The following is a 22,874-nucleotide window of genomic DNA, read 5'->3' as shown; positions in this document are numbered from 1 at the left end:
CTAATGGTACTTGTCTGACAGGTTTTTCCAAGTGTCTTTGAAGAACTCTAAATACACAGTTCGCCTGTGGATTTAGGTCTCAGTTGCTTCCGTCTCTTCATGTAATCCCAGACTGACTCAATGACGTTGAGATCAGGGCCCTGTGGGGGCCATAACATCTGTTCCAGGACTCCTTGTACTTTCTGCTGCTGGAGACAGTTTTTATGACTCTGGTTGTATGTTTGGTGTTGTTGTCATGCAGCAGAATCAGATTCCTCCCTGATGGTATTTCATTGTGATGTAAGAGTCTATACATCTAAAGAGCCTAAAACATTTACATTACTGTATTTCTTGCATGCTATCATCACATGTGTATGTGTAGAATATTTCAGATTCTTGACATTGTTCATTTGCATTCCTGCAATGTGTAGAGTTCAAATAGTTATGGCCGTTATGTCTTTGCACTCCTGCACCACTGAGTTGTACCCCTGATTCCTATACGTTTATGCTTGTTTGTTTGTTTATTTTTCTTGGTATGGCTAAATGTCTATTTAAGATAAGATGTAATTTATCCCTGAAGGGAAGTAATAATAATAATAAAAGCATTGAATACAATTAATAAAAGGGGATTTAATCCTAAAAACAAAACAGCACAGAGAACAAATAAATAATAGAGGAAAAAATGCCAATAAATAATAAGTGAGTGTGATTATCTCCAGCGTCTTCATGATGACTAATAAATGCTTACGGAAAGAGATTGGTCTTAAAGATGTGTATTAAAAATATCAACTGAGGGAGATGATCTAATAATAGGAGCCAACAATTGAAAATGTCCGATCATCTCTGGAGTTTATCTGAGAGCGTTGAATGATGAGCAGTGATTGGTCAGCAGATCTGTGGGGTCTGGCGCTAGAACAGATAAGCTGGTGCCAGTCCATGAGTGCTTTAAAACAAATAAAACAATATTAAAATCAATTCTGTATTTGACTGATAGTAACCAGTGAAGAGAGGCCAGTACAGAGTTGACAGGGTCTCTCTTTTTTGGTACCAGTGAGAAGTCACACTGCTGTGTATTGGAGAAAGCTCACTGGCAACAGGGAATAGACAATGTGGGAATTATTAGATGGAACTAGTATTTCAGACGGAAATGATTTTAGGTTTCTAAGTGACCTAAGATAGATCAAAATTAAGATATCCAAAAGGCATTTTTGAGGCTCTAACTTCCCCTTTTCTACAAGCCCTACTACTGCATTACTCAGCTCAAATTTCTTTGAGCAGCTGCATTGCTGTTGTTCTGCGGCTGATGATGACCTTTGGTCTACTTGTAGAGTGAGTGTGAAAAGTTTGCTCCTCTCCCTTTTCACTAAGCCCTAGTTAGCCCAACATTACTTGTGTTAATCACTCATTTCAGTCTACAGTCTACTGTTCCTGTTGGTTTCAGTCATGTTGCACAGTTGGAATACAGGTTTCAGTTCAGTTGAATATTTTGTGTTTAGCAATATTACGTTTTGTTGAAGGGCAGATTGTGTTAGTGGCAACATGTGTCCATCATGAGCTGCACTCAGTAATGAATCACCAGGCTCTGTCATGTTGCGGTAGGAAGGATAAAACTGTTCTGTAGTATTTGACACTCTGTATAATTTGGTTCACTCGTAGGTGTGTGTGTGTGTGTGTGTGTGTGTGTGTGTGTGTGTGTGTGTGTGTGTGTGTGTGTGTGTGTGTGTGTGTGTGTGTGTGTGTGTGTGTGTGTGTGTAACCATAAGATATTGTGATCGTCAGCAGTAACAGAAATTTTATATCAATGTTGTTTATGATCTGAAAGCCGGATATGAGTCTAGCTCACCCTGTGGTAACCTGAGATGGTATGTTCCAGTTATGTGAGGCGGAGAATGTAAAAGGCCAGTCACTGGTCTATTGAGGGGAATAGAGACGAGATCAGCTTACTGTGAGGCTGCATATTTTATTGTTTGTTGCTATGGTTCTTTTTTGCCTTTTATTTGGTTCATATTTTTGTTAATAAATCTCACTTTCTGTGCACGTACTCTGGCCTGCCAACCTGCTTTTTTGCAATATCCCTTTAAAGGTTTCCAGTACCCAGATACCATCCTCTGCCCTTAATATGGGGTGGCTGCACTAGAGTGAGCCAAAAGAAAAGTGAAACATTCATTTTCAAAAAAGAAATCAGCACTAAGTTTGGTGATTTACAACTTCTGCTCCTTTGTGTGAGTAGGAACAGAGGATCACTGCAAGGGCCCTACAAAATGACCTCCAGAAGGCTACTGTTGTGCATGTTTCTGACCAAACTGTCAGAAACAAACATACAGGGTGGCATGAGGGCCTGATGTCCTCCAGTGGTACCTGTGCTTGTTACCTTGTTATGTCATTTTGTTCTCACCAAATTATACAATATATGTCAGTAAAGATTTTCAACTTGAATAATTCATTAATCAAGATCCAATGTGTGATTTAAGTATCTCCTCTTTTTTTTGCAGTGTAGTAGGCATGAATGAGAATGGGTTGGTCTTTTCAGCCTAACCCTAAAACAAGTAGGCTACTTCAGGCCTTCTTCCAAGCCTGTAGTACTGCCCTAGATTGTCAGCAGTATTGTAATCTCTAAAAGTGACTCATTTTGGTCCCTAGTACCTTTTAAAAAAGATTAATAAATAATCAAAAAGCTTAATTTCATCCATTGGATCTTCAAAGTGCTCTCTGAAACTAAGCCTGGGATGGCTTGAGTCCATGAAATGTGAAGATTAAATGTTTGTCGTAGAGCTAAACCAATTCATTGGAAAAGGTCTTGACCCAGAGAGTAACCTATGTTAGTATGAAGACTCTGCGTGACTCCTGTTTTAAATTACTGACCTTTGAACCTTGAACTTGGTGCATATTATAGGGCTGATAATTTAGCTTAGGGGCCAAAGACATGGGACCAACTATTATGGAGAGCTTTTGACCTCAGCTAAATTAAATTTTCACTCATTTAACAATCAGATATTTAAAATCTGTTTACAGAATGTGTTTACCATCCCCTTTAACTCATTCGTGTACTCTAAATTCAGTATTTACACCTTCCAATTATATGAAAAACCCATTAAAGAAAACTACAAAGCCGCGCCATGCAGCTTGATACAAGTCAGCACCACAGTTGTAGTTCTTCTGGGTTGTAAAGTAGAGTTGTTAAAAAGGGTTTTAAAATGATTTATCTACTGAATATATCGTATCTAGTACAGTAGCACTAGTAATTATACTGTCCAGATGATCTATGTTAAGAAAAAGTAAAGATGTTGCTTTATTTAAGATATTTTAGGTAGTATTCTATAAAGGGCATTTTTGGGACGATAGTTTCGTGACTATTTTACAAACTGCCGTGAGACTGTGTTGACTTGTCATGCGGTCTTTAAGACTGAAAAACCTCCAGGCTCCTATCAGACATGTAAACTATAGTTATCTTCATGCAAATTGTTTTAATCCTCAAATATTAGCAAAGGAAAGGTGTGTTTTATGTGTTTTTTTCTGTAGTTTTACCATCCCTACGATCATACAGAACGCAGCCGCTCGTATCATAACCAGAACTCCCTCTATTGAACACATCACTCCTGCCCTGCAGCAACTTCATTGGCTTCCTATCAAACCCCGCATTGACTTTAAGATTCTACTCCTCACTTTCAAGATCCTTCACAACCTGGCACCATCATATCTCTCTGAACTTATTCACATCTGCACGCCTTCCCGAACTCTCCGATCCTCCTCTGCCAACCAGCTCTCTGCCCATCTGCCAACTTAACTACCATGGGGTCTAGAGCCTTTAGCCAATCTGCCCCCCGCCTTTGGAACTCTCTCCCACCAGACATTCACACTTCTGACTCTGTCTCCACCTTTAAATCCCACCTGAAAACGCACCTATTCAGAGTGGCATACTCTGTCTCACACTAACTATGCCACCTTGTTCTTGTTTATTTATTGTACTAATGCACTTTGTAGTCACATACATATTTATTCTTTATCTTTGCACTAAATGTTACCTGATTTATATTGTTTGATGTACTGTTGTTGTGTTATATGTGCCTTGTAAGGTGTCCTTGAGTGCTTTGAAAGGCGCCTTTAAATAAAATGCATTATTATAATAATACTACTACTACTACTAATAATAATAATAATAATAATAATAATAATAATAATAATTATTATTATTATTATTATTATTATGCTATTACTATAGCATGCCACAAGAAACATTCTTCTAACCCTAACCCATGGGCCTGTAACTTCCACTTCAACTACAGCACTTGGCATGGATATTTTACCTTCACTCTGTCCTCCTAACTGGCTGTGTGTGTAAAAATATAGAATACCCTCTGTCTTGTATTCCATTGTGCATGGGAATCCGGGAGCAAAGAGATTCTCGTGCTTGAAATATTACAATGTTTCAAAGTTTACAAATGTGTGCATTGTGCCCACCCCAGTGCTTAATTTGTAAATTATTGCTCATGAGGGACTTTCACTCGTAGCCTCACAGCCGTACCAGGACACCCCACATGTCTGTGGGACGGTGGGTTGTTGGAACATAGGGCCTAAATTTGAATAATTTCTTAGAAACGTGGGAACATAGAGCTGTGGGAACATAGGGAGGTGGGAACATAGGTGCTGTGGGAACATAGACATGCTCCTGAAAAAAATAGGGCAGAAAAAACAGCCATCTCACAATTTTTGAGCTGATATTGTGAGACTACTACGTTTTGCTATGTGGACCAACGTAGCTATGACACATTTTGATGTGAGACTGGGTTGTTTTTGGTGAGTGAGAACAGTCGTATCTCACCTCTAAAGAAATTAAAACTATGTATAAGAGTGGGTCTCAAGTGAAATTTAAAACCAAACAAACAGTGCAACCTTGCTGGTTGGTAATATGGTTTAATTTTATATAATTAATTATATATATATATCAATATAAGCTCCAACAGACGTTTAATGTTGATCCTGTTTACCTGAGACATGAAAACTCAAAAGCAGCCACCGAAACCATGGCATGGTGCGTTCATATCTACTTCAAATTAAAGATTCAACTATCAGGGTGAATAATTATATCTGATAACACCACTTTTTTCTGTTTTTCAGTACTGGCAAATTCTTCTTAGCCGACGTTTCCGCTCTCTCAAACTCTGGTTTGTCATGCGTTCCTTCGGACTGAAAAACCTCCAGGCTCATATCAGACATGCTGCAGTTATTTATCTTCATGCAAAAAAATTTTAATATCAAATATTAGCAAATTATGGGTGTGTTCTGTGTCTTCAGGGTATTGAGATGACAAAGCTCTTGGAGTCTCAGATAAGGAGTGATCCAAATTTTGAGGTTCCTGCTGAGAGGAACCTTGGCCTGGTTGTTTTCTGTCTGAAAGTATGTATCTATGTGGTAAACTACAAAAATTCCTCTGTTAAATCCATTTTTATCTTATTTGTGCAACATGTTCTTACTGTTGAGGTGTACAAACTTGCCAGCCACACCTTTCACCCTGTTAAAGGTGAGCCAATGAACTCTGTAATCTGGTTTTATCAAGCAAAGGTCAAGGTAAGGCACTATGTACCTCATCCCTGCAGAAATTCACACCAAACGCATCGCCCGATTTACGGTAACCTCACAGGACACCACCGGTCGCCAATGACATCCTTACAGACTGTGTAATGGGAACCGGGATGTTGCAAAAAAGCAGAGTGCACACAAGGTGACATTTACTAACAAAAATGTTAATAAACAAAACTACAACAAAAATAACTTAAGCCATAGCAAAATGTTGTGAAGAGCCAGGCCTACCATGGTCAAAGGTCCTCCCCATAGTTCTCATGCAGATGAGAATGAGCGTTAGGCCTAAATATGGGTTGAGTCCCTTTGAAATACTGTTTCCACGACCATCTAACACAGGCATTGGACCAGCACCAAGACATCTACCATCCACAAAACTGTCTGAAAGTGACATGCTCTGTTATTATGCAAACCTTTCTTATGCTCTGGGATCTTCATTCATTGGCAGGTGTGAATCCATGTGGTTCCCTCAGCAACCTTTACCGCTGTGTGAGTGGTGCGGATAACTTGAAATGGCCCTGTCCACCTTTTCTGCTGCCAGCTTTTCCTTCTTAAGTGTTTTACCATGATCCAGTCACCGGGTTTCAGGTTGTGGAGGGGTCCTGTTGCTCGAGCTGGAAGAGCTGCTTTCACCTGCTTGTAGATATCAGATAGAGCATCCCAATATACATCATCACAGCTCGCAGTGGCACCCATTTCACAGGATGGGGTTCTCTCCTAAAACATGCATCCTACTGACTGTAATAGTATTGATCGTAATCCCTCTTTTTTGGTGGGGAATCCAGACAGTTAAACAACAAATCAATAATAACTGAAATTCTTCCATTAAAGCAACACCCATCACATACTTCGTATTTCCACCACAGACCAAACTCACAAGCCTGTAAAATAGTATAAAAACAACAACTACACATCATGTTCCTTTGTTTCCCCCTTCATTCACAGGGCCGCCTAATCAGTCAAACTAAGTGGTCAGATCTCTCTTTCTATAAAAAATATCTCAGACTTTTGGTTTGAATAATCAAGCCTGCAGTTTTATTGGTCATAGTCGAATCTTACATTGAAATTTCACATTCAGGTTCAGCTTATTTGAATAAAAGCAACAAAGTTTGATCCAGCATGGAGCACTTTGACTTTGATGTCACAAGGCAGCATTTGAGCTTCAATTGCACAATTATGGTTAAACCTGCTTTCATCAGGCTTCGACTCTCAGATGTAAAGGCATACATGGAGCACAATAGTCACACTGTGCTCCGCTCCGTGTCATATAACACTTATTCCTGTGTATTGTGCGCCACACACACTTGCTATTACTGTAGTCATTGCCGTCTACTAGTCTCTCGGCCATCAGTGGGATCAAAAGAACTTTGTGGGCTTAAGCTTGACTGTGATTCAGAGGACTAAACTAAACCAAGATACAGTCCATGTTTTAATATATGATTTGTTTAATAACAAATTTGGACTTAAACTACACAACAATTTGGATTTAGTGAAAGGAACGCTGTGTAATATAATGATTCATATCTACTGACTGTCTGCAACATGCTTCAACAACTTAACATTCTTTCTGACACTGAAATATTTTTGGTTTTTGAATGTGGATCAAGAAATGCATCTAAATGGATGAAGCACTAAAAATGAAACCGAAAATTATTTTCATTGTCAATTAGTATATTGATTCTACAATTAATCGATTAATACTAACTAATTGTCTATAAATATTTAAAAAATGTACAATATTTATTTTACTATCCTATATGACAAAGATAAGCAGCAAATTCTAATTTTCAAGGAACTAAAACCAAAGAATGTTTGGCTTTTTTAAATATTTGCTTGAAAAGTTACGATTAATCTTCTCCTCATCAAATTATCGATTAATTGACTGATTGTTGCAGCTCTACATTTAATGCAAATACAAATGTGTTAATACAACATTAAAAATGACAGAATTTTGAATATGAGCGAAAAAGCCCTGTTTCTTTTTCTTTCTTTCTTTTTTTTATTTTTACAATTGCTGGACAGAATAAAGTGTGCAGTGAGTGTGCAGACTCCTCTACTTCCACCAAATGAAAATAACATCTAGGTTAATTAAATCTGCAGTTTCAATGTTAATGTGTTGAAATGGCTCCAATGAACTTCCTCTGGAACTTTATTAGTTTCATTGCATCAGTGGAATTAATTGGTTGCCTCTCATTATAATCGGCTTACTAAAACACTGATGTGTGCTCGGCATGTTTGAATTATAGTGAGTCTGACTCCAGGCTCTAGCTTCCCCTCAGAGCCGGATGAGAGCTGGCACACGCCGAGCACAATGCACAGCAAACAGCACAGTGTGTGAACAGTCCAGGTGCTGCTCGCGCTTTTGTCCACATTTAAAAGGCAGCGATAAGCTATGACAGAGATGGGTTTGCCGTCATCATCCTATTACCTTTTACTGTGTGTTCATTCATTGTTCATTTTTATAATGTCCCCTATAGCCTACTTTACTTTTATATTTGTTTATGAAGAGTCATCATCCAGTACAAATATTGCTTTGCTCTAACAGTCATCCTCTGCAATGCATTCAGGCCAAGTGAGAGGTGGAAATGGCAGAGAATGGCAATTGTATAAAGTTTTGAGGACAGCAGTTCTGTTTTGTCTGCCAGCTGATAGGGCTCTATTGGATTTAAGATGCAAGAATAACATGTGGTCATCAAATCATCAAGAGTCAAATATTTTTCTCAAACCTTGAAATTAATTAATATTTTTGGAAATATGGTCATTCACTCTCTTGCCTATAGAGTGTGAGAAGCTTGATACTACTCTTGTCAACGTTGCATTTTTGTACAAATTAAACAAATGAGCTTTAATGTGCTTTAGCTTTAGAGGTGCTGTGTTTCCTTTGACAGAGCCAGGAAAGCTATTTTCTCTTGTTTCTCTAAGTAAATTTAGTTACCAGGATAAATATTTCCCATCAGTTTTCTCATCAATGTTAAGTCCTCATCTTGGAAGCTTTTTCTCTTGTCAATATGTTTCTTGTATTTACTTTGACTTATAATACCATGACTTTTTTACTTAAATTTTTATCTTTATTGACGAGCAATTTAAGGCAAAAACAAAAAATTATGGAATTTTGAATTTCACAGTGCTATTACTTTAATCTTGAAATAATATGACTTCCATGCCTTTAATTTCAAAATCTGTTTCCTAGTGCTCAGTCCTATGAAATGCATCATCTAATATCTTACGAATGTATTTAAATATGTGGAATTAATCCATATAGGCTTTACTTAAAACCTAGCAAAATCATTTAATTTTTCAAAATATGACATTAAATTATAGTGTATTCAATTAGGTAGAAATCAATTCAAATAATTGAAAAGAAAAATGGCAATAAGATGTGCTGTGATATACTGCAAATATGTGATTATTTAACAATATTCAACAATATTCCAAACATTTGTTGAAATGTTTGGCCTGTATATGGGAAACATGTTTTATTTTAACTACATAAGGGATGATATGAATATAGATAATGTTTGATATGGGTGCAGAGGGACTGATGATTTTGCATCACATTTGCTTTTGCTACATTCCTGCTAAAAACTGTATAATTTTACTGATAGGTAACCATTACCACTAGAGGAGGGTCAATATTTAGTGCAAATGTGGAGTAAATGGGTGATGCCACCAATCATGCCAAAGATGGAAAGAAAATGTGCAAGATATTTGTTTTGTGGTTGAAATGCGTCACCATTTTAAGGCGTGTACTTCACAGAAGCGTCTATATACATCTGTGATCTCTGCTACTGAATACAGACAGCATCATTGCAGCCACCTGCTGCACACAGAAAATTAACTCAAAGACCTCCCATCTGAAAAAAATGCAGGCTGAGGAATACAATCGTAGAGGTAATCATGCTTTCCATTGTCTGTGTTAATAGTATTTTACAATAAGTAAAATAATTATGAATGATACATTTTATTAGAAATATCACTCCAGTTGTTACAGTGTCTTTTACTGATCAGGTAAGGAGTTGGTGGACTACATCACGCAGTACCTGAGCACTATCAGGGAGAGGAGGGTGATTCCTGATGTGAAACCGGGCTACATGAGGGACCTTCTCCCTGACACTGCACCTGCAGAGCCAGAGGACTGGGAGAATATCTTCAACGACATCGAGAGAGTCATCATGCCAGGTGTAAGTTCCTACTGTCATCCTTCATCATATGAACTATTTCAAACTCTAATTGAAATTCAGCTTCCTTTCTTGTAGCCAGAAATGAAGTGTTTTTTCCTCTTTTTCCAAGGTGGTTCACTGGCAGAGTCCTCATATGCATGCCTATTACCCCAGTCTGACTTCATGGCCCTCTATGCTCGGGGACATGTTGGCTGATGCCATCAACTGTGTTGGATTCACCTGGGTAAGAGAACAACCAACACTTTTTTCTCCTCAATTAAAAAAGCAAAAGATTTGACAATAACAAAATGACACTATCCTGAGAAATTACATTCTGTCTGTGATGTTTTTGTAAAGGCCTCCAGTCCTGCTTGTACGGAGTTGGAAATTCATGTGATGGACTGGCTGTGTAAAGCCCTGGGGCTCCCCTCCTTCTTCCTGCATCACCATTCTGACAGCAGAGGTGGAGGCATACTTCAGGTTTGTTACACCTGATCTGTTTTTTTGTTGTGGTTTATTTGCTTTTTAAGGCACAAAAGCCTTTACACAGTAATTAGCTCACTATCTTTGCCCTCTATATCAACTCTCCTGACAGAGCACAGTGAGTGAGAGTACACTGGTGGCTCTGCTGGCAGCCAGGAAAGACAAAATTCTGCAGCTGCGGGCTGAGCTCGACCACGACATTGACGACTCTGTCCTAAATTCAAGACTGGTGGCTTACGCTTCAGATCAGGTCAATGTTACTACTTCTTGTACTTTAACTTCCAATCAGTTGGATGAAATACAACTGATGTTGGTGTGCTACTGTATTCATAGGCCCATTCCTCAGTTGAGAAGGCAGGGCTGATCTCTCTGGTGAAGATCAGATTTCTGCCCACTGATGAGAACTTGTCTCTGAGAGGAAACACTTTGAAACAAGCCATACAAGAAGACAGGAGGATGGGACTGGTCCCTTTTATGGTAGGTACTGAAGAATGGGTGCGTGTCATGGAAATAGGAGGGTGTTTACCATACCAATTAATTTAGCATATTTTATACCATTAATAACACATCATGTATATTTTAAGATGTATTATTGCGTGGTAAAGCAGATGCAAGCAGGAAAACTACTCCTTGTTGGTGCGTTCAAGGAAAATTCAATAGTCTACCAAATTCACATTGTCCTTTTTTATGGTATTCATGTTTGCTCATTGTTTGCCCTCTGGATGTTTGCTTCCCCGGTAATCTAACTTGTTCATCAGCAGAGTCTCAAACCTGCATCATCCAATGTCCATGCTACAGACTTTATCAGACAAATAGCTAAAAATTCACTTTCATATTGCATTGAAATGAAAGAGCTGCCTAGAATGTAGAATAACACATTCAAATAGACAGAAAATTACAGTGTGCTACTTTTAATAACTCAGTGGTAATATTAAGTATGTGTTATTTTAAATAATGAAAATACATACATAAGTGTTGAATTTGATCTGATTTTGTTCCTCTCCTGTTCAGCTGTGTGCCACTTTGGGAACTACTGGAGTGTGTGCCTTTGACAAGCTATCTGAACTGGGACCAGTGTGTAAGTCTTAATATTTACTCCTACAGTGTCTTCAGTAACTTTGAGTCTAAAAGTCTAATATATTTTTCCTATTTGGCTGTAGTGGGACATACTTGATTTAAATGTTTTTACAGGTGCAGAGGAGGGACTCTGGCTCCATGTGGACGCTGCATATGCTGGCTCAGCCTACTTCTGTCCTGAGCTGCGCTCGTCCCTGGAGGGCATTGAATTTGCACAGTCTTTTGTCTTCAACCCCTCCAAGTGGATGATGGTTCATTTTGATTGCACTGCTTTTTGGTGAGTGAGAACAGTATCATCTCACCTCTACAGAAATTAAAATGATGTATAAGAGTGGGTCTCAAGTGAAATTTAAAACCAAACAAACAATGAAACAGTGCTTGCTGGTTGGTAATATGGTTTAATTGTGTTGCCTCAGGGTAAGGGATAAATATAAGCTCCAACAGACGTTTAATGTTGATCCTGTGTACCTGAGACATGAAAACTCACAATCAGCCACCGATTTCATGGTAAGATCCCTTCATATCTCCTTCAAATTAAAGATTCAACTATCAGGCTGAATAATTATATCTGATAACACCACTTTTTTCTGTTTTTCAGCACTGGCAAATTCCTCTCAGCCGACGTTTCCGTTCTCTCAAACTCTGGTTTGTCATGCGTTCCTTCGGACTGAATAACCTCCAGGCTCATATCAGACATGTAAACTGCAGTTATTTATCTTCATGCAAATCATTTTAAATATCAAATATTCACAAATGAAGGATGTATTTTGTGTGTTTTTTCTGTGGTCTTCAGGGTATTGAGATGGCAAAGCTCTTGGAGTCTCAGATAAGGAGTGATCCAAATTTTGAGGTTCCTGCTGAGAGGAACCTTGGCCTGGTTGTTTTCTGTCTGAAAGTATGTATCTATGTGGTGCAAAAATCTCTCTGTGAAGTCACCTTTGTTAGGCAACATGTTCTTCACTGGCTAATGATTGTTGAGATGTACAAACTTGCCAGTCACACCTTGTTCAAAGGTGAACCAATGAACTGTGTAAACTGGTTTTATCAAGCACAGGTGAAGGTGAAAGCAATACCGAATGAGCTGAAACCTTGAATAAATCAATAAGAAGTTGCTTTATTGGTATTTTATTTCTATAGTTTGTTATATCTTTGGCCCTGCAATGTTTTATTTATGAATATGTTATGTAAAGTGAGTGTTTTATCATTCAAGGCAGGAAATGCTTCAACCCAGGAGCTGTTGAGGAGACTGACCCTATCTGGCACCATGTACCTCATCCCTGCAGAAATTCACACCAAACGCATCATCCGATTTACAGTGACCTCACAGTACACCACTGCCAATGACATCCTTAGAGACTGGGGAATTATCTCCAAAATGGCTTCCGATCTTGTGGCTGAGATACAGCTGCTCGATAATGCAGTCCAGCCAAAACTAGAAGATGATGAGGTAATAGGATCTGAAGAAAACTACGACCCCAACTCTGACACCAGGTCTGAGGAGACCGAGGATACTACCTCCAAGATGGACACGGCTCAAGTGGAGCTGTGGATTGACAAGGCTTGGAATCCAACTCGGAGAGCAATGCGCTCTCTGAGCTGCAACAGCGAGCCTCTGCCTTACACTTGCATTGGTCCCCTGTCTGGCTACGACTTTGAAACAAGGCCTTGTTCTAAAGATTCTGCAGTTGTCCTCTCTACGCCTCCAATAACAGGGGCTGGCCCGTTGCTTAAGATTACTGAGATGCCTTCAAATCTTGTGGGTAAACAGGTGCTGAAAAAGCTGACAAAGTTCAACAGCGTGCCCAGTTTCTGCAACCAGTGGGTGCAGTGTGGTCGGCACCAGCTGTGCTGCCCTCTGAAGGTTTCACAGACAGCTCAAAAACACTTGTCCTCCACCTGCATAAGAATGAACTGTATGTCTTCCTCTCCCATAGCCAATACAGCACCCTCTCCTACTCCACTGGAAACTGCCACTGCACCTCAGCTCTCGCAATGATCATGAAAGCCACGCACAATAGTTCAGCGATTGATAATTAACTGTTTAATCCTGTAGTAGATGTGGTCAGGAAATTGAAAATCACTAATCTGGTAAAATAAACAAATATGAGATGATTTGGGGATTGCTTTGCTCATTTTAAATCATATTTTTAAGATCTTTTTACTAAAAAGTATTTAAAACAAAATTATTCTGTGATATATTTCTGTACACAATAAAATAGCTCATGATATGTGCTGTACATAAATGCTCAGTGTGCGGGTCATTTATCATCATTTGGAATCCTGTAAATTAAATGTGCAATCTGAGTTTCATAGCTTTTACAATAATAAAGACTGAAGTCATTCAAAGCCTGATTTTTCCATCCTTGATGGAGTTGTATATCTCCTGGGTCATGGGTACGTAGCCATTATTGTCCTCCAGGTAGAACAAAGAGTCCTTGATGACGGCAGGGTTGTAGCCCTCCTCACACAGCTTCACCTTCATTTGCTTAAATGTCCCAGTCAATGCCAGCGCATCCTGCCACAGAAAAATAAATCTTCAGAAACTGACATTTTCAGGCAAATGTATGATTTTTGCTGTATGTTATGATACTGTTAGGCATCAGTTCACCTGTATGCGAATGAAGCGTGGCCTTGCATAGCTGGGGAGGCATTTTTTGACATACTGATATGTGGCTTTGCCGTCAAAGTCCATGTTTTCTTTTAGCGTCAGTGCTGCCATTCCAATTCTCCCCTCATGTCCTAATCAGTCAAGGCCAAAGAAAAAAGAGGTCTTATCTCAGTACAAATGTTACTTGCTTCATACTATTGCAAAATAGTAATTTTGATCAAATGAACATATCCTGTATAGCTCTGAAATGGGTGATAATAATGTAATCATTACCTGGCACCTTCACACCATAGACATTAGCCTCCTCAATACAATCTACCATGAGCATATTATCAGCCACCTCTGTGGTTGCCACATTTTCTCCTTTCCACCTGCATTTGATTGCAATAAAAAGTAAACCTATTTGAATTCCATTTGCAGAAAATGCTGAAATAATGATTAATGAATATTCTTAATCTTAACTAGCTTAAAGGAATCAAACACTGGAAATAAGTATAGTACATTAACCAGAGTGCTTGCGGTATCTGGAAAAACTGTTGAGAAATCTGAAATGATGTTACCAATACAAAGTTTTGTCCTACATCTTAAATTTATTCAACCCTTAGAGTTTAAGCGTCGTTATCAGTAACTGTTTCCAGATGTGGACTCCTCTCCATTATTTGCACCTCTCCTCACCTGAAAGTGTCTCCAATGCGGTCTTGAAAGAAGACAAATCCCTCGTCGTCTATCTTCAGAAGGTCGCCACTGTTAAAGTAGAGGTCTCCCTTCACAAACACATTTCTCAGCTTCTTCTTCTCCGTCTGCTGTTTGTTTCTGGCGTAGCCGCTGAACGGGGTTTTCTCTCCAATCTTCGCCACCAACAAACCAGTCTCTCCTGTGGTGGAAACGATGAGCTGTATTAGACAGAGCTGAAGGTCATGCAAGAGCCTTGTTTTTTGGGAGGATATTGGCTCACCTGTGGGGATCTCAATACAAAATCCTCTAGAGTCTTTGACCGGCTCCTCTTTCTCTGTGTCGTACCTTATGAGTTTGTACGGGCATGCCATCTGAAAAACAGTTCAAGAATAAAACTGAATACAATGACAAAAAAATTTACCAATTACCCCTAAAAACATAACATTTAGTTGGATAAAACCGACCAGCCAGCCATGCATGATCATCACTTGGTGACCAATGTTACTGTACAACCAAATACTAATACTCTGTATGGGACAAATGAACAGCATTTTTATTGCCTCTTACTTTATGGAGAAAATGCTCTCTGCCAATAGCTCCAATTTTCCCAGCATAGTTGACAAAGCCAATATTTCCCTCTGTTGCTCCATAGCATTCACAGATGTGAATGTCCCCAAACCGTTGCAGGAAATCAGCCCAGGTATCTGATCTTATTCCATTCCCCAAAGCCAATCGGACTTTATGATCCTTGTCATTGTCTCTCTAGACGGGAGCGAAGAAGAGATGAAAGCTGGATGTGACAAGGATAATAAACATCTCATTATGTGCACAGTGTATCTGACTGCAGCGAGTATTTGAGCTACAAATATACTTAAAAGATATATTCACAATATTTCAAGTCTGTCTTCAAACATTAGTTGTCTTAAAACAATAGTCAAGAGCCCATATAAACTCTGAAACGTGCTGCTCGCTGTAACCACTCCTGTTGATATTGAATGATTAAAGCAAGACAAACATGTGTTAATGTTCATTTGGGCACCTGAATATTATTTTGAGACATACTTCAAATATAATGAACCCATCCTTTAACCGCATATATCTTGTTATACTATCTTAAACAGTATTAACTTTAACCATATTTGACATCATTCTGAGGTTTACCTTTGGTGTGTTGCAGAGGTAGCGCATAATCTCTCCTATGTACTGAATGACCGTCACATTGTACTTTCTACAGTCATTCCAGAATTGGGAGGCAGAGAATTTCCGTTTTAAAACGATAGTGATGCCTAGAAATAAGGAGGCACAGAAATCAGCAACACATAATCTTGTACTGAGAGTTCAAGAACGGTAATAAACTTATGAACTTTGAAATACAAACAGTAAAAATCAAAGCCAAAATATCTGTTGGTTTAACCTCCAATAAACTTTTGTAGTTTTATGATGCTTTTGTACCATATACTATGAAGTATGATATGTGTGAAATACCCATGTATTACCTTTTTCTATGGCTCCACAAAGTCCCATCAGAAAGCCAGCACTGTGGTAAAGAGGCAGGTACACGAAGACGACATCGTCTGAACGTACGCCAGCAATAGACTGAAGAAAAGATGCCATCCATATTCTCTCGTGGTTAATTACAGCTGCTTTAGGAAGTCCTATGAGATAACCATTAAACCATTTTTTATTGTCATACAGCACTTCTGTTGCACAAGGCCTTTGCACTAAAAAGAAGTGTGCAGCCTAAGGTGAAGGTTATACAAAACAGTCAGATTACCTGTGGTTCCTGAGGTGTAGATGTACAGAGCGGGGCTCTTAATGTGAATGTTGGCCCTCAGGTGAAGCGACACAGGTTGGTCCGAAGCCTGCTGAATCTTGTCAGAGAGGTTTTCGACACCATCCAAATCACAGTCCTCACTGAGGATGAACACACGGGCGCCCTGCTGCTTCAAGGTGGGCAACACCTCCTCTACCGCATCTCGCAAGCCTGAAAGACAGCCAAAAGAGAGCTGATGAGTGCTTCAAGGATGTTGATATAGCACAATAATAACAGAGAAACAATTGAAGCTAAATCAATGTTAGAATACTTTAGTGGCCAAGTTTTGCGTAAAAGGAATTTGACTCTAGCTCCCAGTAGCTCTCAATATACCTATACCAACATTTACAGTAGGATATACATTTAACATCACAAGTAACTTATTAAATTAAAGAGGACGACAATTTAATTTGTCTCTATGTAGCGCAAATATAAAATGAACTGGCATCTGAGTGTCTCTGTGCAGAATGATGTATGTGCAGTGTTTGGCACTAAAAGACTGTTTTTACCCTTATCTGCTGAAGGTAGGAAAGGTTCTTACATTTGAGCTTAAAACTAGATGGACGAGATCATTTTGTGACATTACAACTAGTTTTGGAGGCCCATTCAGGTGCCTATGTGCAACAGGTGTGATGTATAAATATGAAGCAGATCCACTAAGAATGGACTTTGCAATAAATGAAAGAGACAGCTTGTATACAGCAAAAAAAAACTTTTGAATGGAAGAGTCCATGTCACTTTACATATTTTGCTAGGAAACTGAACTTTTGTGGAAAATCAACATCAGACCATCAGATTATATTTTTAGAGCTGCAGTGATTAGTTGATTGACTGGTTAGTTGATCATCAACAATTAATTCGTTCAATGAATTTGCAGTTTTTTCTCATCATATACGACAGTTTATTGAATTACCCTTCTTTATTTTAGACTGCAGACAACACAAGCAAAGAAGACAACACCTGACCTTTTTTTTCTTACATTTCATGGACTAAATAATTAATTGATTATTTGAAAAAAACAAAAAAACAAAAAAACATTGGCAGTTGAATTGATAAGAAAAATAATAGTTACTTGCAATCGTTTTTTATGAAATATAAACATAATAAAATATACATGTATTTCGATGTACAATTAACAACAGAGATAATAAGACCAAAACAAAAACGTCAAAATAACTCCACTCAGTTCTCACAGTTAGAATTATAAAATATACCTGGAGTGAATCTGTTATTTTAGAAGAATGTCTAGAAAATGACACCAATATGCTAATCGATCAAAGCAATTATGAAAACCTCTCATAATCATATGGAGGACAACATTTCCGTGTTCCTCCACCTTACCTGCACCAGCAATCAGGACTTTGGCTTCACAGCAGGAGAAGCAGTGCAGCAGAGATTTGGACCTGATGTTGTAGTTGAGCAGGGCAGCTGTGCACCCCAGTTTGGCCAGTCCGAGCCAGATCCACACAAACATAGGCTCGTTTTCCAGAAAGACGGCCACTGTGTCTCCTTCCTTCAAGTGGGCATGCGTCGATAAGGCTCTGGCCACTTTGTTGCTCTCTTTATCTGCTTGGCTGAACGTGAAGGAGCTCTCCTCGAAAACCAGAAACTTCTTGTGCGGCAGCTTCGCCACGTTGTCCAGAAAACAATCCAAAATACTGTAAAACGGTTTGTGCGTCTTGAATTTGCTTATTTTCCTGGCGATGCGAAGAGCTGTAATGGCGTAGTTTATATCGTTCATAAGGTAAGGGTTTCTTAAGTAAAGGAATAACGGCAAAACTGCCAAACCTGCAAGAGTGGTATATAAAATATATGCAATCATGATTATCAAGAGAAAGGCTCCAGTGTGCAACTAACGACTAACTTCTGACAACCTTAAGAAACCACAACAGCACCATCAGTGGCCGTGGCAGAGGTTGTAGTTTGGTTGGACCAACATACAAGTGGGAGGGCCATCTTTTACTAGGAAGGGGGGGGGGGGGGGGGGGGGGGGGGGAGATTTATGAAAGCAAACAAACAAACAAACTGAAAACTAGTTGACTTTGCAACTTTTAACATCACAAAGGCAATAACTGCAAACACCTCCCTATCCAGCATGCTCAACTAACAGAGCATGAGTGTATAAAAGACAGTAGTCTATACCAGCACAACAGTCTGGCAATGCGCCTGTGCTGTGTACAGACCAATTCAGTTTCCGCCTCTTGAAATTTGAACGACTTTCTGCACAGGTGGGGTAACAATAGGACAATGTGTGTTCCTGGGTGGAAAGAAGTTCTCCAGCTGCTGCCAATAGTGAAGAGTATCACCTTTATGACAAAGACAGGTGATACTCGTTAAAGCCTTTACAGCTTTTCCTGCTGCAGACTTGTTTTATCAAGTGTTACATTGTTAGAACAAGCCCTGCATGTACTAAAATGAACGCTGCCAAAACCACGATTTGTAAGGGAGACTGGGGACGGTTGCAACACTTTGAATTTCCCTCAGTTACTCACAGAGTGTTGGGACTAGGCCAACTTTGTGTCTGATAATTGCCCATACCATTTAAAGATGATTACATATGACATATTGTGCACAATATTTGTTTAAATGGAGGAAGTGAGATCATCAGTGTTGGGAAACATTACTTTTAAAGGTAACTAATTACATTACAAAGTTACTGTCATTAGAAAGTAACTAGTTACATTACAGCATTGCCTTCTGAGAAAAAGTAACTCATTAGAGTACTTTTGTGTAACCTGAAATGAAAACCCCTTTGTAAGTCTTCGGGCATGTTGTTTTAGTCACGACCTCGTTTAAATATAATTACTCTACCATCATCACACAGCCAAGTCTGTTCTATAATCTGTAAATATGTACACTAATAGCAGGAATAACAGACACAATGTCCCATTTACAGCTCTTTATTGTACTAAAGTGTCTATGCTTCTCAAACATATGCCCACATACAAGTTATAAAACTGCATACAGGCTTTTCAAACACATGCCTACATTACTTACGACAGGGCAACAGCCTCTTGTTACCCGGGCACAACTTGCATGTTACTGTAATGCTCTTGCCTTTATTTCCTCCCACAAATTCAAAATAATGCGTATATTTTCACAAAGTGAAAGCTGTCCCATCTTGCCATCTTGCTTGCCGAGCTGCTGTACACACGCAGTAATATAACCGTAGCACATAGCCAGGTGCCTGCATGTCTGCCAAAAAAGTAGTAACTTTTCTTGTGGAAAAAAAGTATAGGAATAGTTGGTTAAAAAATAATGGATTACATTTTTAAAAATGTAACTAAACAACTGAGTACTTAAATCATTACATCAAAAAAGTAATCCAAGTATTCTAATGTGTTACCCTCAACACTGGAGATCATACCTGCCAACATTTAAGTTTCAAAATACAGGAGGTTTTTTGTGGCTGGGTTGAGGTGAAGTGAAAGATAACATATTACTTGACTTTGTTACTGTAAATGCAATAAAACTGTTGCGAGTAACAAGCCAATAAGTACTAGGTATCCTATTGTCTATACAGTATAAGTATAAGTATTAAAGTAGCTGTTCAGCAATCATAAACGTAGAAAAGCAATATTTTCAACTGCTTTGCCTGCAGTGTGACAGAGAACATGAGTAAGGACCTTCTGTGCAGGAAGCCGCTGTGCACATACTCCTTGAATCAGGTTGTGTTGACTGGTTGGTTGAACTTATGTGTGGATTGTGTTTTATAGACAATCTGGCAACTTGGGTAACGTCAGCCAAACATATAAAACGTATGAATCCACATTTATGATGATTATTCATAATAAAAGTTCAGTACCATGCAAATTATGTGGAGTGTTGGCAGGTCTGAGCCAGATGTTGCAAGTGATGTGAACACCAGAGACAGTTGCAACATGTTATAATGGAAAATACATTAAATTTCACAAATTAACATTTGATTTTTGTCTCAATGAGCATAGTATTAGGAAAATAAGTATTGTTTCACAATAATACTATAGTATTATTTATTTATTCAATAACAATATAGTATTATTTGTTTATTTAGTTATTTAGGGTTACCTTGAGTCACTGTGCAGATGCTATAGATGCTATTCAGTCTCTTCATTTTTCAGTGTTAAACAGGATGAATGGAACAACAAACTTTTATTAAACATGTTTTTATTGTACAAAACTGCAACAGTCTTAAAAAATGATTTTAACCAATAGTATAAATCCTGCCCTTTTTTAAATACTCTAGATTATCTATTCACTGTATGACTAACAATAATGGCTTACTATTTGCATATGGACCTTTACAATAGGTCTGTGTTAACACAAAATAATGAAATTATTTTATTATTACATCATTAATTACAATGATTGTGTACATCACAATGAATTTTGCACAATGTAATTTATTAATTTTTTTGTTGTATTTGGGAGAAGTGTCATACACCCACAATGACCCATAATGTTTGTATTGATGTTTTGTCTGTTTTGGGGACAGTTGCAACATCCCAAACTCAGCCATGACTGAACATCATGTGCTAACTAGGTAGACAGATTGACCTTGACACATGCTAACTATGTCACTTAGAAGTCAACAAAACAATGTTTCAAATTCAATAATTAATGTTGATTAATCCATACAAACAATCAGCAAAAATATAGCTCATGAAAAATTAAGTTGCACACTTTCAATAAATGCAGCAGTAAATGTATGAAGAGGCTTCTGTCTTCCTGTTGAGGGAGGGTATGTCTAAACATGTGCAGTATCATCACACTAACATGTTTCTAAATGGAGTAATAAGACTTTTTGCCACTAAAAGGGGCCAACATACATTTCTGATTTTGTTAAGTTATGAACCATCCAGACCTCTCAAATTGTCTGGGACAGTATTTCTGTCCCCAGAGTCAAGAGGCAGCTTTTGGTTTTTATGCTCCACTTCTCTGGAACAAACTACCAGAAAACTGAGAATCACACAAAACATAGTCTGGCACACTCAAGTTAATTATCAACATTGTTCTGTCCAAAATTACATGGAAGCGGGCATCGACTCACTTAAACAAAGGTCAAAAGATTACATGTGCATAGTAAATTTAACTGACCTTGCAAAACATAGACCTACTGTTCACCCATTGCAACAGATTTGTCATCAGTGTGTTTTCCTTTCTGCCAACTGTCAATGACAAACTGTGACGGACAGAAAATTATGATTTGAGAAAGTTTAATGAAACCTACAACCTAAAACTATTGTTTTGATTAGTAGCAGTTCAAATGGGCAACATTTCAAATGTGGATCTTTCACCAAACCAATTGTGAATCTCTCCTGGAAGTAAGTTATACAAAAAGAAATATTTTTAAGAGGAAGGGTTGTGTTAAAAGTTGGTTTCATTTTTTTTTTTTACACCAGGCGAATATTTGGGTTATAAATAATAGTTATCAGTTAATTATGAGTTAATGGAGGAGTAGTGAGAAAGGGGTCAGAATTTATAAGTATACACTCCCTCCTGCTACTTTTCAAACATTGTTATGCTTGTTTTGTTTGTTCTCTTTATTTGCCTGTTTTTATTTTCATGTTCAAAATAAATAAATAAATTCAAATTCCTTTTTCCATCCAAAACAGCTGGTTGAGGCACACACAACAATTACATCACTATAGAGCATTGTAAAGGCTTAAATAGAGGGGACAGTTACTCAGTGTTGTTAAAATTGAGTTAAAATGTGCATTATGTGACTAGAAAAGATGGATCTGGACAGTATTATATATACCTGCAGCGGTTTATGAGGACTTTGTTCTCTAAGAGAAATACGCAACTTCAATTTTTAAAACCATTAAAGTTCTGGGGAGCTGTCCATGTCTATACGTAATAATCACAAAAGCAAAGAATATGTGGACACCCATTTCTAGTGTTTGTACTTTATTCCATCTGCATGACGAACACGGACTCTGGTAAGTGTGTGTATTTGTCACCACCTTGTGGTTTTTACATCTGCCACACCTGAAATGTATTTATTTTGTATTTTTATTACTAGGCAAAGCAGAAATACACATGAAAAGTAGTTATTGTTTTACACTAAGAATCACTTTAATTTTTAGCAACATCTTTCATATTTACAGATATTGGCAGTTACATTTAAGAAAGTTTGGCCCCTGCTCTACATATTTTCTTACCATTATATACTGCACCAAACTTGGCTGAAGGCATAATATTCTGTTTAGTACATTAACACCAAAAGAACAGTAAAAGAAATTCAGTAATGCTTTGTTTTACAGGTCCTTTCATTTTTTAGGACATTTTACAGAGACTGTGGTGCAGGGGGGTGGGGGGGGGTTGGACTAATTATAACAAAATGTGAACAAAAGTGTTATGTTGATTCAGTTGGTATAAGTACAAACTCATAATGTGGGCTGCTGTTTTGCCAAAAATTCTTCGAAAGAAAATTATTTTGTTTTCAGTCTGTAGTTTTGTGTGTCAGACTACAGATTAACATACATAGAATAGCATATTATAACAAATGACATAACTCTTT

General features: G+C 38.2%; 2 protein-coding genes across 2 annotated transcripts; one reads left to right on the top strand and one right to left on the bottom strand.

Annotated features, from left to right (window-relative positions):
• The first annotated feature begins 5,554 nt into the window (after positions 1-5,554).
• hdc (histidine decarboxylase) lies at positions 5,555-13,281 on the top strand. The gene is made up of 13 exons (XM_062432515.1): positions 5,555-5,605; positions 9,426-9,447; positions 9,565-9,737; positions 9,847-9,960; positions 10,074-10,196; positions 10,312-10,449; positions 10,533-10,676; positions 11,211-11,277; positions 11,391-11,553; positions 11,693-11,783; positions 11,875-11,973; positions 12,070-12,171; positions 12,487-13,281. Exons 1-13 carry the CDS (start codon positions 5,555-5,557, stop codon positions 13,270-13,272), a joined length of 2,073 nt encoding a protein of 690 aa, XP_062288499.1. The 3' UTR covers positions 13,273-13,281.
• Positions 13,282-13,294: 13 nt separating this feature from the next.
• Positions 13,295-18,278, bottom strand: LOC133984965 (long-chain fatty acid transport protein 2-like). Its single transcript, XM_062424493.1, has 10 exons — positions 17,714-18,278; positions 16,334-16,543; positions 16,056-16,214; positions 15,721-15,845; positions 15,127-15,321; positions 14,840-14,930; positions 14,560-14,758; positions 14,158-14,255; positions 13,885-14,015; positions 13,295-13,791 (listed from the first exon to the last, which is right to left on the bottom strand). Exons 1-10 carry the CDS (start codon positions 18,192-18,194, stop codon positions 13,618-13,620), a joined length of 1,863 nt encoding a protein of 620 aa, XP_062280477.1. The 5' UTR covers positions 18,195-18,278; the 3' UTR covers positions 13,295-13,617.
• Between the last annotated feature and the right edge of the window lie 4,596 nt (positions 18,279-22,874).

The sequence above is a fragment of the Scomber scombrus genome, chromosome 1, assembly GCF_963691925.1.
Source record: "Scomber scombrus chromosome 1, fScoSco1.1, whole genome shotgun sequence".
NCBI lineage: Eukaryota > Metazoa > Chordata > Actinopteri > Scombriformes > Scombridae > Scomber > Scomber scombrus.
This window is presented reverse-complemented; position numbering and strand designations above follow the sequence as displayed.